The sequence below is a fragment of the Erpetoichthys calabaricus genome, chromosome 3, assembly GCF_900747795.2.
Source record: "Erpetoichthys calabaricus chromosome 3, fErpCal1.3, whole genome shotgun sequence".
NCBI lineage: Eukaryota > Metazoa > Chordata > Cladistia > Polypteriformes > Polypteridae > Erpetoichthys > Erpetoichthys calabaricus.
In genome coordinates, this window is record NC_041396.2 from 225,458,287 (window position 1) to 225,474,234 (window position 15,948).

At 40.4% G+C, this 15,948-nt stretch overlaps 1 protein-coding gene across 2 annotated transcripts in view; it reads right to left on the bottom strand.

Annotated features, from left to right (window-relative positions):
• The window catches only part of me1 (malic enzyme 1, NADP(+)-dependent, cytosolic), a 658,106-nt gene that overhangs the window by 42,029 nt on the left and 600,129 nt on the right, over positions 1-15,948 (bottom strand). For both annotated transcript variants that reach the window (XM_028797856.2, XM_028797857.2), the window contains exons 8-10: positions 14,474-14,571; positions 12,086-12,199; positions 3,051-3,156 (exon numbers count right to left, since the gene is read on the bottom strand). In XM_028797856.2, the coding sequence (XP_028653689.2) occupies positions 3,051-3,156; positions 12,086-12,199; positions 14,474-14,571 (318 nt within the window). The remainder of the gene's footprint in view (positions 1-3,050; positions 3,157-12,085; positions 12,200-14,473; positions 14,572-15,948) is intronic.

Sequence of the window (15,948 nt, forward strand, 5' to 3'; positions counted from 1 at the left end):
TTAAATTTAATTTTTTATTGTTGATGCCTTTCCTACTGTGTACACTATGTCTTATATAAATACAGTTTTTACATAAATTCATTTCAGACTGCCATTTGCAAATATGTTGATACTTTGTTGTATCATTTCCATAATTGACTTGTATTCTTTAGAAAGCATATGTTTAGATCAAACAGAAAGCCCCGAGCACACATTGTTAAATTTATATTTTTTAAATATATATATTTCGACTCTTTAAACAGTAATTTTGTCATTGCCATTATTCAATAATTTCCTTTTTTTTTTTTTTGTGACAAGCTATCTTTTCTTTTTTATCTCTTTTTTGAATAGATTAACGGCTCATTATTTATAGTGGTTGATAGCACTGATGATAAAATGACGATAAAACTGAGTGCCATTATGAAGAATGCTGCACATCCTCTCTGTGACTCTCTAACACTGAGGACTTTCACCCAACAAATGATTCAGTAGAAGTGTGTCAACAGACGCTACTAGGGATCCTTTATACCGATGGTAGTACTCTTTTATAGTGCCTAACTGTGACTGCTCTCTTAGTTTTAGCCAAGCTGGACCTTTTTCCCCCTTTTTGTAATTCTTATGTATGTTTAAGTGGAGCTGTTGTTGCATATAATATTTCTTGAGCTAAAAAAAAAATAAATATATTGTGCTCTTCATAATTCTTCTCATTTAAAACATTACAAGTAAATTCAAGATACAATATACAGAAAAAACAGATTCTTGCTGGACTGAGAGTACCACATGCAGTATTTCAAATTGATACTTATCTTTTCATAAACAGAATATTTCTACTGTATATATTATATTTTTTATACTTTGAATAAGACACTTTTTATATTTATGTTTTTAGAATTATAGGTTAATATGTGTTATATATGTTTATATTTCTTATATAGAAATTGTTGCAACAAGAAATAGCATTCCATGTAATAGTTTAAACATCATTGAGAAAAAAAAATTATTGGTTCAGCACTCTCCACTTAGTATTGAGTATGCTATTAGATAGATAGATAGATAGATAGATAGATAGATAGATAGATAGATAGATAGATAGATAGATAGATAGATAGATAGATAGATAGATAGATAGTGTAAGCCACTAGGGGGCATACTGCTGCCCTAACCCCCCGACACAGACAGGCAGGACACAGGTTCAACTCAAGACCCGTGTTTATTTACAGTTTGTGCACCCATCACCAACATCGCAATACACAGTCCATTCCCTTCCTTGCCACCAGTCCTTCTGCCTCCACTCTTCCTCAGGCTTTGTCCACTCCTTCCTCCCAACTCTGGCCCCTTTTTATAGGGCACCTGGAAGGACTCCAGGTGTCTAACAAGCTTCTTCCAGCCACACTTCCAGGTGTGGTGAAAGTGTGGCCAAATAAGACCCTGAAAAGGTCCATGCGCCCCCCTAGCAGTGGCCATGGGTTCCAACAGGGTGGAGCTCCCATGCTTATAACCAGTGGCCCCACTGTAAACCAAGTGGGCTGTCTTCTATCAGCCTGGGGGAAAAACTGTTCCACAAATATTCTCTCCCCCGGTCCTTCCACACTCTGGGCATCTTGGCCAGGTAAGGACTCCGGCCACCCGCCACGATAGATAGATAGATAGATAGATAGATAGATAGATAGATAGATAGATAGATAGATAGATAGATAGATAGATAGATAGATAGATAGATAGATAGATAGATAGATAGTGTCTAGTGCCATTCCAGAATCTCCTGTAAATGCTCAATTGGGTGAAGATTTAGTGAGTGGGATGGTATACGGTTTGCTTTGTCTTACTGTTTAAGCCATTCATTGACTACTAATGTCTTGTGCATATGGGCATTGCCATCCTGTAATGTTTCACTACCATCACGTAGAAGTGCTCTAGATTATTTGTAATTTACGTTTCCCTCTACAGGATTCAATAGACACATTGTAATCATACTACAGTGTCACTTCACTGTGAAAAACAAGCATTTTGACTTGAATGGAACATTTGACAGTACACTTTTCCCACCATTCCACTGATCACTACTTGTGCTTGTCTTTATTATAAATGAAGCTGTGTCAATATCCATTCCACATCTGAGTGAACGTAAATCAACATTCCATGACCTTTTAGGCACTGGATTTTGATTTGCTATATTGTCCTAATCTAGCACAGATTCGTGTTTGCATCAACACTGAATATCTATTTTGATGACATCATTCTTAATTCTTCGGCACTAATAGGTACATCATCAACTCCGTACTGTTACCTTTTCATATTGTCATTGGTTAGGTCAACAACATTATCATTTAAGTAAGTGAACAAAAAAGGGTATATTTTAAAAAGAAAAAAAAACCTTAGGGTGCATAGCATGAGCATGTTCTTATATAATTTAATTATTGGGTTTATGTAAAAAGGGAATCACAAGTTTTCAAATATTCTTTTCATAAGAAGGCTAATTTACATCGTGGGCCTAAAATTACCAGTATTACATCTTAGCACATTCATCCATCCATTCAAATGGCCTAATTTTGCACTTAAAGCCAATATTGTGATAGACTTGAATGTTGTCTTTGTTGTGTGCAAAATTAAGTAGTACTTTTTCAGCCATCAAATTGTAATTTTGTCATTTTGATATTTCCATTATTCAATAATTGCCTTTGCCTTTAACAAACTATTATCTTGTCATTTTCCTCTCTTCTTGAAAAGATTAACTGCTCATACTGTACATATGAAATTTTTATAGCATTGATGACTATAACAATAAATACACTACACAGCATGATGTTAATTATTTAAAGTATTACATTTGAATTCAAAACACCAATAACTAAAAAAAATGGTTCATACTGGAATTACTGTAACACACAGAGTATTTCAAATTGATACTTAACCTTTGCTAAATAGAGAACAACATTTCTGCTGTGTATATTTCTCATATTTGCCATTAGACATCTCCACAGTGCAGTGAATAAAACAGAATGCTTTACATTTCTCTCTTATGCTGTATAAAAGAGATACTCAATTTATGTAAACTTTCTTTTTTTTTTTACCAATGATTGCTGTTGGTTTAATGTCTTGAACTACATCTTCCAGATGTTTTATTTCAGAGTGATCTTGAGCAAATTTACATTTTTCATGTGTTAAATTCCCACGCCCCTGAAAGAGCAAAGCAAAGAAAATATTTTAAAATTTTATGATCTATATAAATAAATAAGGGAATTTATGCCAAGAAAACTTTTATTTGCAATAATATTTTTTCAGAAATGAAGTAACACACAAAAGACTACCCCAGAATAAATGCAACTTGACTATAAAAACGTCAAAATTCATTGTTTTTTCAAGAATATGGTTTAAAGATTTTTTACACCTTAATTAAGTTTATACTAATTAAATGGTACAATTTTCTTTCATCATTTCGTATTTCTTAACTCACTGATTCCAGTACAGGGTTAGCATTAGGTCCAAGGTGAAAACCAACCCTGAATTTGATTCTGTTTTTATACCATTTTCATTTTCTTAACAATAACTTCACATATTAATCAATGCATTCCTCCTTATATATCTCAGTGGATGAAATTTTATCAACACCTTAAAAAACATGTGAAATATCCTTAAATGTTCTCCTTTTACTTTTGTGTAATTGTGAAACAAAAATAATTCATACTATGAAAGAACAATTTAAGGGTGAAAACAAACTTAGATTTTACATTTTATAAAGTACGAGCTGTATATACCCGGCGTTGCCCGGGGCAGAAGTAACCTAATCGGTCAAACACTTACATATATACCAAAGTAAACCTAATCGGTCAAACAGTTACATATATAAAAAAAGCGAACCTAATCGGATAAACAGCTTCATATATACAGAAGCGAACCTAATCGGACAAACAGCTAATCTATATACATAAGCAAACCTAATTGGTCAAACAGTTACATAAATACAAAAGCAAACCTAATCGATCAAACAGCTTCATATATACAGAAGCGAACCTAATTGGTCAAACAGTTATGCATGTGCAGAATGATTTTACAAAGATTATGCGTGTTAACAATCATTAAAAAGAAAAGATTGAGGAACTCTTCTTCTATATGTGATGAAGCTGGATGAAGCTGACTTGACGAAGACGTAGGTGGTATAGATTGGTTTTTCTAAAACAGAAGAAAAAAATGAGTATCTATTATTATTTTAAATTAGAATGAAAATGAGAACCTTGATTAGAGATAGATTATCCGTATTAAAATATGTGCATGAATAAACTTTTGCTAACTCTGTAGCAAAAGTTTATTCATACAAATTGGAATGGGATGGCTTTGTGAAAAAGTAAAAATTACATAAAAATAAATTGAGAATGCGTACTTCTATTTGACTGAGATTATCTGTAATGATGAAAAAAAAGTTTAGTATGTTTTTTTTTCCATACGGGAAGGATGTAAAACCTTACATAGGCACCCTTCAGCCCGTACTGAAGGGTAGTGTCAGATTCTTACTGACTAAAAAACACCCTTTTTATTCCACAGCTACCCCAAAAACCAGTATTAGGCATTACTTTGGGGTGGCAGTAGTTTAGTTATGAAACAGGTGGGTCCTGAAAAAAATCTGTCTTATTAGTGGCTTCATCACATATAGAAGAACAGTTCCTCAATCTTTTCTTTTTCATGATTGTTAACACGCATAATGTTTGTAAAATCATTCTGCACATGCATAACTGTTTGACCAATTAGGTTCGCTTCTGTATATATGAAGCTGTTTGATCGATTAGGTTTGCTTTTGTATTTATGTAACTGTTTGACCAATTAGGTTTGCTTATGTATATAGATTAGCTGTTTGTCCGATTAGGTTCGCTTCTGTATATATGAAGCTGTTTGTCCGATTAGGTTCGGTTTTTTTATATATGTAACTGTTTGACCGATTAGGTTTACTTTGGTATATATGTAAGTGTTTGACCGATTAGGTTACTTCTGCCCCGGGCAACGCCGGGTATATACAGCTCGTATATATATACACATACATACATACATATACAGACATAGATGCACTTACAATAACATAGAAATCAATATAAACAACATTAACATCATTATCATATGAGAATATGAAGTAATATATAAGAAGCACATTTCATATAAATATAAATTATTAAACAGTAAAATCTTCTTGTATAATTTGCTACCGTGGCTTTTCGTTGGTCTGTCCAGGATTTTAAATCACATGTAGCTTGCAAACCGTTTCACGTATTGACTTGAAATGTGGTACACATATAATACGTCACGTCTGCTATCCGCTTTATGGGTGATGAATGTATTACTCTTTTTATCTTTATTTTATTTTATTGTAGAATCAACTCCTATCTGCGCACACCAGGGCAGCCGTGGGCGGATGCGTATGGTGTATTCACTCCATTTTATCGTGCATTGCGCTGTCACTGGTATTTTGATAAAAGAATTTGAACAACATATAAGAAGCGTATAAATTATTAAACAGTAAAACATTAACATTTAAGAAGTAAAGTTACATTGAGTACTACTGCAGTGCCTTCGGGTATACCTCATTTTTTCTTTGCCCATTAAATGCTTAAATGTATACATTTTTTGGTGTACCTACCCGAGAACACGCGACATATAACCGACCGTGGGAGAAGCATGGATTTTAAACACGCGTTGAGTTCATGTGCTGGTCTCCCTCGTGGAATAACTGGTAATGTTTGACTAAAATCTACAGCGAGTAAAACGACATTACCTCCTTTTTTTTTTTTACGATCTCTGAGATCTTGCTTTTTTCGGTTCAAGGCTTCATAAGCTGTTTTATGTTCAATGTTGTACTTAATAAGTACTAATTATCCCAAACCATCATCTTTGAATGTTGCAAGACTTTCGCCTTGTATGTAGATCGGGGTAATTACATTCATTGCATTCCTAGTCTGAATCACAATGTGATTGTATGGGTGGTTACCTGGCACTGTAGGGTTGCCACCCGTCCTTTAAAATACGGAATCGTGCCGCGTTTGAGAATGAAATTGCGCGTCCCGTTTTGAATCAATACTGGACGGGATTTATCCCGTATTTTTTTTATAATTTTTTTTTTAAAGCAGCGTCTCATGCAAATCATCCCACACGCATTTTATGAAGATGCCTCCTTTCCTACTTTTGATTGGGTAATACTTGATGTCATCGTTAGTTTGATTGGTGTTTTTAACTGTCCAGTGAGTAGGGCGTGTCTTTCAACCGTAAGCAGATTTTTTGCACTGGTATCACTGACCTCGACGACGGCGACGTTATACGTCAAAAATAAATTACGATAAATGACGATTTTAACGATACTTTATTACGACGGCGGCTACATAGACACGATCAAATAAAAACAAAAAAATCAAATAATCATTCTACATTTTCAAAACGTCGAAAAAACGACGGAATGAAAAAAAGGCCCACCCGACGACCCACCCATTCCATTTTTATATATATAGATTCATAAAAATCCCATACATGTTTGACCTAACTCAAAATGTTACATTCAGCAAGACATGTCAAACATTGTACAGTACAGTATATAGTGTAACAAAGAAGAACTTTTTGTTATTGCTTTATACAACAAAATAATGACAGCCAAGTCTCAAAACCAGATCATGCAAAGAAAAGCCCTGATTATGTTGTAGTGACTGATAGACATTGGTATGCTGATCACCTGAATCCTTTATTGGAAAATTCAGTCACAATTATAAAAATGTCAGGATCCATAGCTAGGATATTGTGAAGCTGAATGATGTAATACAGAAGACAACATAAAATGAAAAATTTACTTTTAAGAAGTCTACAGATGAGTGTCCTTGTCATAATGATGTCAGATTTTTATTTCAGTCATTCCATGCTCTCTTAAAGAGTTGTAATTTAATGCCCTTGTCTTACTATGAGCATTTGCCGTTGTCCACCGACCAAAAATGTCTCTCATATGGCTTCTAATTCTCTGATTAATCAAACAAACAAAATGCATTTATGGCAGCCAGTGCTTGTCTCCTGTTGCTATAATATTAGAACAACATGGACGAGAACATGCTATTCAGCCCAACTAAGCTCTCCAGTCTAATTATTCCACCCTACCTGGTAGTTTATTCCAAATGTCTATAGTTCTTTGTGAGGAAAAACTACATAATGGTTGTGCAAAATCTACCCATATCAAGTTTCCAGCTGTTCCAGCTAACACTCATATACAACATTTGTCTTAGTAAAGTCCTATCAGTCTGTCTCTTTGGAAATACTTCGGAAGTGATTTTACACTCTGAGTGTCTGACAGCCTATTCTTAATGTACCATCTTCAATTACAAATTGTGTTTTTCCACTTTTGTCTGTACCTTAATTCTCTAATCCAAAAAAAGGTAACCACATGTGAATGAATTAAAATTGTTTCTCTAATTACAAATTACTCAAGAAAACTTAAAACAACAGAAAGACAAAGTCCTTCATCATCCATCCATCCATTCTCTTCCGCTTATCCGAGGTCGGGTTGCGGGGGCAGCAGCTTGAGCAGAGATGCCCAGACTTCCCTCTCCCCGGCCACTTCTTCTAGCTCTTCCGGGAGAATCCCGAGGCGTTCCCAGGCCAGCCGGGAGACATAGTCCCTCCAGCGTGTCCTGGGTCTTCCCCGGGGCCTCCTCCCGGTTGGATGTGCCCGGAACACCTCACCAGGGAGGCGTCCAGGAGGCATCCTGATCAGATGCCCGAGCCACCTCATCTGACTCCTCTCGATGCGGAGGAGCAGCGACTCTACTCTGAGCCCCTCCCGGATGACTGAGCTTCTCACCCTATCTTTAAGGGAGACCCCAGACACCCTGCGGAGGAAACTCATTTCAGCCGCTTGTATTCGCGATCTCGTTCTTTCGGTCACTACCCATAGCTCATGACCATAGGTGAAGGTAGGAACATATATCGACTGGTAAATTGAGAGCTTTGCCTTATGGCTCAGCTCCTTTTTCATCATGACAGACCGATGCAGAGCCCGCATCACTGCGGATGCCGCACCGATCCGCCTGTCGATCTCACGCTCCATTCTTCCCTCACTCGTGAACAAGACCCCGAGATACTTGAACTCCTCCACTTGAGGCAGGATCTCGCTACCAACCCTGAGAGGGCACTCCACCCTTCTCCGGCTGAGGACCATGGTCTCGGATTTGGAGGTGCTGATTCCCATCCCAGCCGCTTCACACTCAGCTGCGAACCGATCCAGAGAGAGCTGAAGATCACGGCCTGATGAAGCAAACAGGACAACATCATCTGCAAAAAGCAGTGACCCAATCCTGAGTTCACCAAACCGGACCCCCTCAACACCCTGGCTGCACCTAGAAATTCTGTCCATAAAAGTTATGAACAGAATCGGTGACAAAGGGCAGCCCTGGCGGAGTCCAACTCTCACTGGAAACGGGTTCGACTTACTGCCGGCAATGCGGACCAAGCTCTGACACCGGTTGTACAGGGACCGAACCGGCCTTATCAGGGGGTCCGGTACTCCATACTCCCGGAGCACCCCCCACAGGATCCCCCGAGGAACACGGTCGAACGCCTTTTCCAAGTCCACAAAACACATGTAGACTGGTTGGGCGAACTCCCATGCACCCTCCAGGACTCTGCTAAGGGTGTAGAGCTGGTCCACTGTTCCGCGACCAGGATGAAAACCACACTGTTCCTCCTGAATCCGAGGTTCGACTATCCGACGGACCCTCCTCTCCAGAACTCCCGAATAGACTTTTCCAGGGAGGCTGAGGAGTGTGATCCCTCTGTAGTTGGAACACACCCTCCGGTCCCCCTTCTTAAAGAGGGGGACCACCACCCCGGTCTGCCAATCCAGAGGCACTGTCCCTGATGTCCATGCGATGTTGTAGAGACGTGTCAACCAAGACAGCCCTACAACATCCAGAGACTTGAGGAACTCCGGGCGTATCTCATCCACCCCCGGGGCCCTGCCACCAAGGAGTTTTTTGACCACCTCGGTGACCTCAGTCCCAGAGATGGGGAAGCCCACCTCCGAGTCCCCAGGCTCTGCTTCCTCATTGGAAGGCATGTTATTGGGATTGAGGAGGTCTTCGAAGTACTCCCCCCACCGACCCACAACGTCCCAAGTCGAGGTCAGCAGCGCACCATCACCACCATATACAGTGTTGACACTGCACTGCTTCCCCCTCCTGAGACGCCGGACGGTGGACCAGAATCTCCTCGAAGCCGTCCGAAAGTCGTTCTCCATGGCCTCCCCAAACTCCTCCCATGCCCGAGTTTTTGCCTCAGCAACCACCGAAGCTGCATTCCGCTTGGCCTGCCGGTACCTATTAGCTGCCTCCAGAGTTCCACAGGACAAAAGGGACCGGTAGGACTCCTTCTTCAGCTTGACGGCATCCTTCACCGCCGGTGTCCACCAGCGGGTTCGGGGATTGCCGCCACGACAGGCACCGACCACCTTACGGCCACAGCTCCGGTCAGCCGCCTCAACAATAGAGGCACGGAACATGGCCCATTCGGACTCAATGTCCCCCACCTCCCTCGGGACATGGTCGAAGTTCTGCCGGAGGTGGGAGTTGAAGCTACTTCTGATAGGGGGCTCTGCCAGACGTTCCCAGCAGACCCTCACAACACGTTTGGGCCTACCAGGCCTGACCGGCATCCTCCCCCACCATCGAAGCCAACTCACCACCAGGTGGTGATCAGTTGATAGCTCCGCCCCTCTCTTCACCCGAGTGTCCAAGACATGTGGCCGCAAGTCCGACAACACGACCACAAAGTCGATCATCGAACTGAGGCCTAGGGTGTCCTGGTGCCAAGTGCACATATGAACACCCCTATGCTTGAACATGGTGTTTGTTATGGACAATCCGTGACGAGCACAGAAGTCCAATAACAACACACCGCTCGGGTTTAGATCGGGGGGGCCATTCCTCCCAATCACGCCCTTCCAGGTCTCACTGTCATTGCCCACGTGAGCATTGAAGTCCCCCAGCAGTACGAGGGAGTCCCCAGAAGGTATGCCCTCTAGCACACCCTCTAGGGACTCCAAAAAGGGTGGGTACTCTGAACTGCTGTTCGGTGCATACGCACAAACAACAGTTAGGACCCATCCCCCCACCCGAAGGCGGAGGGAGGCTACCCTCTCGTCTACCGGGGTAAACCCCAATGTACAGGCTCCAAGTCGGGGGGCAATAAGTATACCCACACCTGCTCGGCGCCTCTCACCGGGGGCAACTCCAGAGTGGTAGAGAGTCCAGCCCCTCTCAAGGAGATTGGTTCCAGAGTCCAAGCTGTGCGTTGAGGTGAGCCCGACTATATCTAGCTGGAACCTCTCAACCTCACGCACTAGCTCAGGCTCCTTCCCCTTCAGAGAGGTGACATTCCACGTCCCAAGAACCAGCTTCTGTAGCCGAGGATCGGACTGCCAAGGTCCCCGCCTTCGGCCACCACCCAACTCACACTGCACCCGACCTCCTTGGCCCCTCCCATAGGTGGTGAGCCCATGGGAAGGGGGACCCACGTTGCCTCTTCGGGCTGTGCCCGGCCGAGCCCCATGGGTGCAAGCCCGGCCACCAGGCGCTCGCCATTGAGCCCCACCTCCAGGCCTGGCTCCAGAGGGGGGCCCCCGGTGACCCGCGTCCGGGCGAGGGAAAACGCCGTCCAAATTTTTTATTCGTCATAGGAGGTCTGTTGAACCGCACTTTGTCTCATCCCTCACCTAGGACCAGTTTGCCTTGGGTGGCCCTACCAGGGGCATAAAGCCCCGGACAACAGAGCTCCTACGATCATTGGGACACGCAAACCCCTCTACCACGATAAGGTGGCGGTTCGAGGAGGGGATCCTTCATCATTAGAAAACTAATACCTGGGAGTAATAACTCCAGTGTTGGTTCCCCTCAATGTGGATTACTTCAAAAGATCCAAACATTTGCTCATTTATAGGTACCAGATGGCATATTTCATTAAAAATACATTAAAGATTTTAATTTAGTTTATTTGTCAGTTTAAATAATTGATTTCTTCATTTTGCAAAATGCACATTAAGTACATGGTGCAAAATTGTCGTGATTTATAAAAGCGTATTTTGTGGATGTACTCAATTTCAGTGACGGGCTGTCTCCAGCTGGCTGATTAAACATTAGCAGCTGTGGTAAAAGGCGCTATATTGCGCCCGACCCGACACAGACTCACACTGAGGCACGTGTAAAAGTACAAGGATCTTTTATTTTCTTCACCTGTGGGGCACGTCTTCCCCGTGAACCCCACAGGCAATACACAGTCCCAAGCACTTAAGCAAAACACACAATCTTCCACCTTGGCACCACCACTCCTCCCAGGCAACCTCGTCCTCTTCCTCCCGATTCTGGCTCCTGAGTGGTGGATGCTGGCCCTTTTTATAGCCCACCCAGAAGTGCTCCAGGTGCTTGATCACCTGTTTCTAATTGCACTTCCGGGAGGGGCTGTACAGGTGTCCACAATGGCTCCGGGATCCATGCAGCACCCCCTAGCGGCCACCCCAGATCCCCACAGGGTTGTGGAGAACTCCATCTCCCATGGAGCCCTGCAGGAATCTGAGGCACCATTGTCACACAGGGAGGCTGCCACCAAGTGTCCCGGGGGAGGTACTGAGGAGCCCATGGCTGCTCCCCCGGAACATATGCAGCAGGGGCATCCCCACCGGGCATGGGATCTGGCCGCCTGTTACACAGCATAGACAAGTGTAAAAGATTACATAGTCTTTTCTCTCGAGAAAGAAGTATCATGGACAACTGCATCCTCTTATACTCATCTGACTGGTTCCAAAAAATTGTATGCCATGAAATAAGATGGAAATCATTGTTCAAGTATTCTATAATGACCTAGTACAGTTTCAGGTGATCAAATGATGCCCAGGTTATCAGACATTATTAGCAGTGCTGTGTTAGATATTTTGAATCCACCTAAGACTACAGTAACAAGAAAATAAGTAAGAATCTGATTAAGTTGATAAGATGAAAATCAGGAGTAGATGGAAGGCATAAAAATCTGACAAATTATAAGAAAAGACATTCCATAAAATAATGCGATTTGTTTTTGAATAGAAAATGATGATATACATTACCTTAACAATCAGTCCTTTGGAGTCAACCATCCAGATTTTCTTAATACTTTCATCTCTAGGTGTACCTTCCTTCTCCATTGCCATAATAATGAGATCTGCAATACCCATGGCAGCCTAAATGTTATGTTAAAACAAAAAAATAAATATCACATAACCTGTTTTAATTTAGATAAATAAATCTTTATTGTCATTGTCACTTTTACAAAGGAACAATGAAATTGAAGAAATTTAGCCATTTTGTAAAGTGCCAATCATATGGCAGAGATCAATTACATTTAAAAATAAAAGCTTGGCTTTAAAGTGCTCATTTAAAGTAAGATATTTTATTAAGATGTTTGAATCATGCCATACTGTAGTGAGTAAAAAGGAAAATGTCTTTTTTAAATGGTGGGCTTAAATGCAGTGCCTATAAAAAGTATTCAGTCCTTTGGAAATGTTCACATTTTACTGTTAATGTAATTGATTTGGGTTTTTTTGACAAGGCTTATATAAATGTAATTACACTCCCAACCAGGGTTTACCACTATTGCCTAATGCCTTTTCCCCTGCCTCTTCCTGTTTTCCTGAGTGAAAACTGGCTTCATTGCCATCTTGGAGACATTTGAAGATCAACTTAAGTGCAAAAACTAAAACTTAATTTTGTTTGTGATTTATTCGAGCTACCAGTTATACAGGAATCACTACGGTGTCCCAGTTCTTTATCTGTGTTTCTTCACATTCCTATACTCTTTAATGTGAAAGCAAAAGCAGATCTTTGCAATGTAGTCTAAAATTATATATATAAAATTTCATTATAAAATATATTATATACTATATATATTATTAACTATATACATATATAGTCACTCACGTGCAGATAGGGAACAGTTAAAAGATAATAGATTACATAGATGTGGATTCAACACAATATATATGTATCTATTCTATATATATAAAATCCTAAGCCTAAAAGTGCAACAATTTTGTGCAACGATTTTAGGTGACGTTTTTATGTCATGCTTTAAATTGGGCTTATTTAAAAACCTATATATATATATATTTGGTATCAATCTTTTCAGAATTTATCGAACTTTAATGTGATTTTGTTAGGTTTTGAGATTCTTATTCCGTTTTTAAATTATAAACTAAAAAATATCAAGAACTCACGTCCCATGAAACAAGACTTTGTGCCAAGAGATTTAACCACGCCCGGGGCCAGAAATTAAAGACAAAGAGTAGGACAGCTGCTGTACAGGCTTTTAAATGTTCAGAGCGCTCCGCGAGAAGCAGATTACGCAGCACGGCAGCAGCAGCAGCAAAGAGGTGGAAAAAAAAAAAAAACTGTATTTGTTTCCCATTTTATCACCATTTAAGAGGGGGTTTCGGAGGAGCGTCCGCATCTCCTTGGGGAGCACGAGCGGCAGAGACATGAAGTGGCTGACATGTAGTCTGTATGTACTGTATATAAAATCCTCTGTCTGTCTGTCTGTCCGCTTTTTATGAGAGAACTACTTAACAGATTTAGATCTGTTTTTTTTTATAATATGGTTAAACATTCCAGCTGATTTTGCAACTTCTCTCATCGTGCTAAGTATCATAGTTCACTTGTGGTACCGAGTTATTTGCGCGAATCCGAGAGAGATGCAGCGGGCCGAGAGGGAGTGTGGGGCCCTGGGGCCATCCTCACTCACGCGCCAGCCTCTGGGTGTATCTTACATTCACTAAGCTAGCGAATGAGAGAACTACTTAACGGATTTAGATCAGGCTTTTTTCTAGAATTTGCTTGAACTTTCCCATTGATTTTGCAACTTCTCTCATTGCGCTAAGAATCGTAGTTCGCTTGGAATAGCAATATATTCGTGCTAATCTGAGACAGAGGCTGTGGGTCGAGGGTCGAGGGTAGGGGGAAGCGTGACGTCAAGAGTAGGGAGCTAGGCAGGGTCCTTCACACTGTCCTGTTATACTTCTACGCAGGCAAAGCTGCGGGGGACAGCTTGTATATATATATAGTCACACACGCATGCTTAGGGGACAACTAAAGGGCTTGAATAAAAGTAATTCCATGCCTGACCATGGGGCGGCAAAGTGCAATTCCTTGCAGACCATTCTCGTGAAGTCCCGTCTGGTTCCGGGGCAACCAATGATGTCACTGCCGGTTCCAGCCCTGATGACATCACTTCTCTACTTTCATTTAAAAGCCGCCATTTTAAGGCAGCAAGTCAGTTCTGTTTTGGACTCAGTCGTGTGAACATGCCTGTTCTTTTTGATCGATTTTGCAGCCGGGAAATATTGTACGAGTGGCTGGCCCAAACCTTTCCAATGTCTCTTTGACATTCTTGTGACAATATATATATATATATTCAACTGCTTTTTTGTTAACAATTGATTTATGGTGTCAATAAAGTATACCTCTCCAGCTCCTTGAAATAATATCCTGTGGTCTGAAAGTTTGTTGTTAGTAATGCGCAATGCAGCTAGAAGTCCTGCCACTGCCACAGCTGCTGTACCTTAAAAAAAATTGCAAAATTAAAATAACACATACATACAAACCATAAAGAGAGATTTATCTTGAACACTTTATTGTTGTTTAAAATGTGTAATAGTAGACTTAATAATATAAAATTCATGAGGATACCTTCATGGTGACACATCTGAAGCTACGATTACTGTTGAAAATGTCTTTCAAAGATATTGAAGCTTGTACAAGTAAAATAACACATTTTAAAATGATTATTATGTTGTTATGCTTTGATCTTGTCCTCAGGAATGACTACAACATATAGTAAGAATGAATTGGGATTTAAATATTAGATGCTCTTCTAATTGGCTACAATTTTATAAAATCTAAGCATTTATTTTTGACAAAGAAAACAGTTTTAAACTGTCTGGCATATTGAAGTGAACAAGCGTGTGTGCAATACAAAAGAAAGGTTTTATTGTTTAATGTGAAGAAACACTTCTTATTCATAATCAGAGAGCTGTATTTTAAATTTGATTAAGCAGATGAATTGGAAGAAATAAACTCAAAGGACACTGTATTTAGGTTTCATAGAGGGAAAGAAAAACTAAACCTTAAAGAATGTTATGATGAGTTATCAGAATAAATTTTAAAAACTGTACCTTCTGAAATTAATTTTTCACATAAATCATCCATGTTTCCATTTCACCAATGCAGCTTTTCTCTAATTTAATTTTGCTTGGTGCTGACATCAGATGCATGAATGTAGCTTTTACAAGACATGCACAAGAATCAGCTTAAGCAGGGGTGTCGAACTCCAGGCCTGGAGGGCCACAGTGGCAGCAGGTTTTCATTCTGACTGTTTTCCTAATCAGTGACCAGTTTTCAGTGCTAATTAACTCCTTTTCCCTTCATTTTAATAGCCCTGTTTTTAAAGATTCGATTCTCTGAATTGATTTGTTTCTTCATTAAATGGCAGCCAAACAGAAATGAGATGTGAAACGAGAAAAACAGATGACCAGCTAAACTGGGATTTCAAACTCCAACCAACTTTACTCCAACCAGTTTCTTAATGAGAACCCAATTCTTTGTGTTAATTAAACTCATTATTTAATTCCATGGCTTGTTGCTGCTCTCATTCTGCCACAGCAGACATTTACAAAACTGTTGATCTTTCATTTTTTTCTAAGAAAAACTGTACCAAGACCTTCACCATTCTTTATTTTCAAATATTGTGTGATGGGCGAAGGTGAACTGGTCATGTGGCGGCTTCTTTTGTGTCTCATTATTGTTTGGCTGCTAATTAAAGAAAAAGAAACAACTAAGGGGGGTCTGAGACAAGTTAATTATAAATAAGGCAAAAGAAGTTAATTAGCAGCAAAAACTGGTCACCAATGAAGAAGATGGTTAGAATGAAAACCTGTAG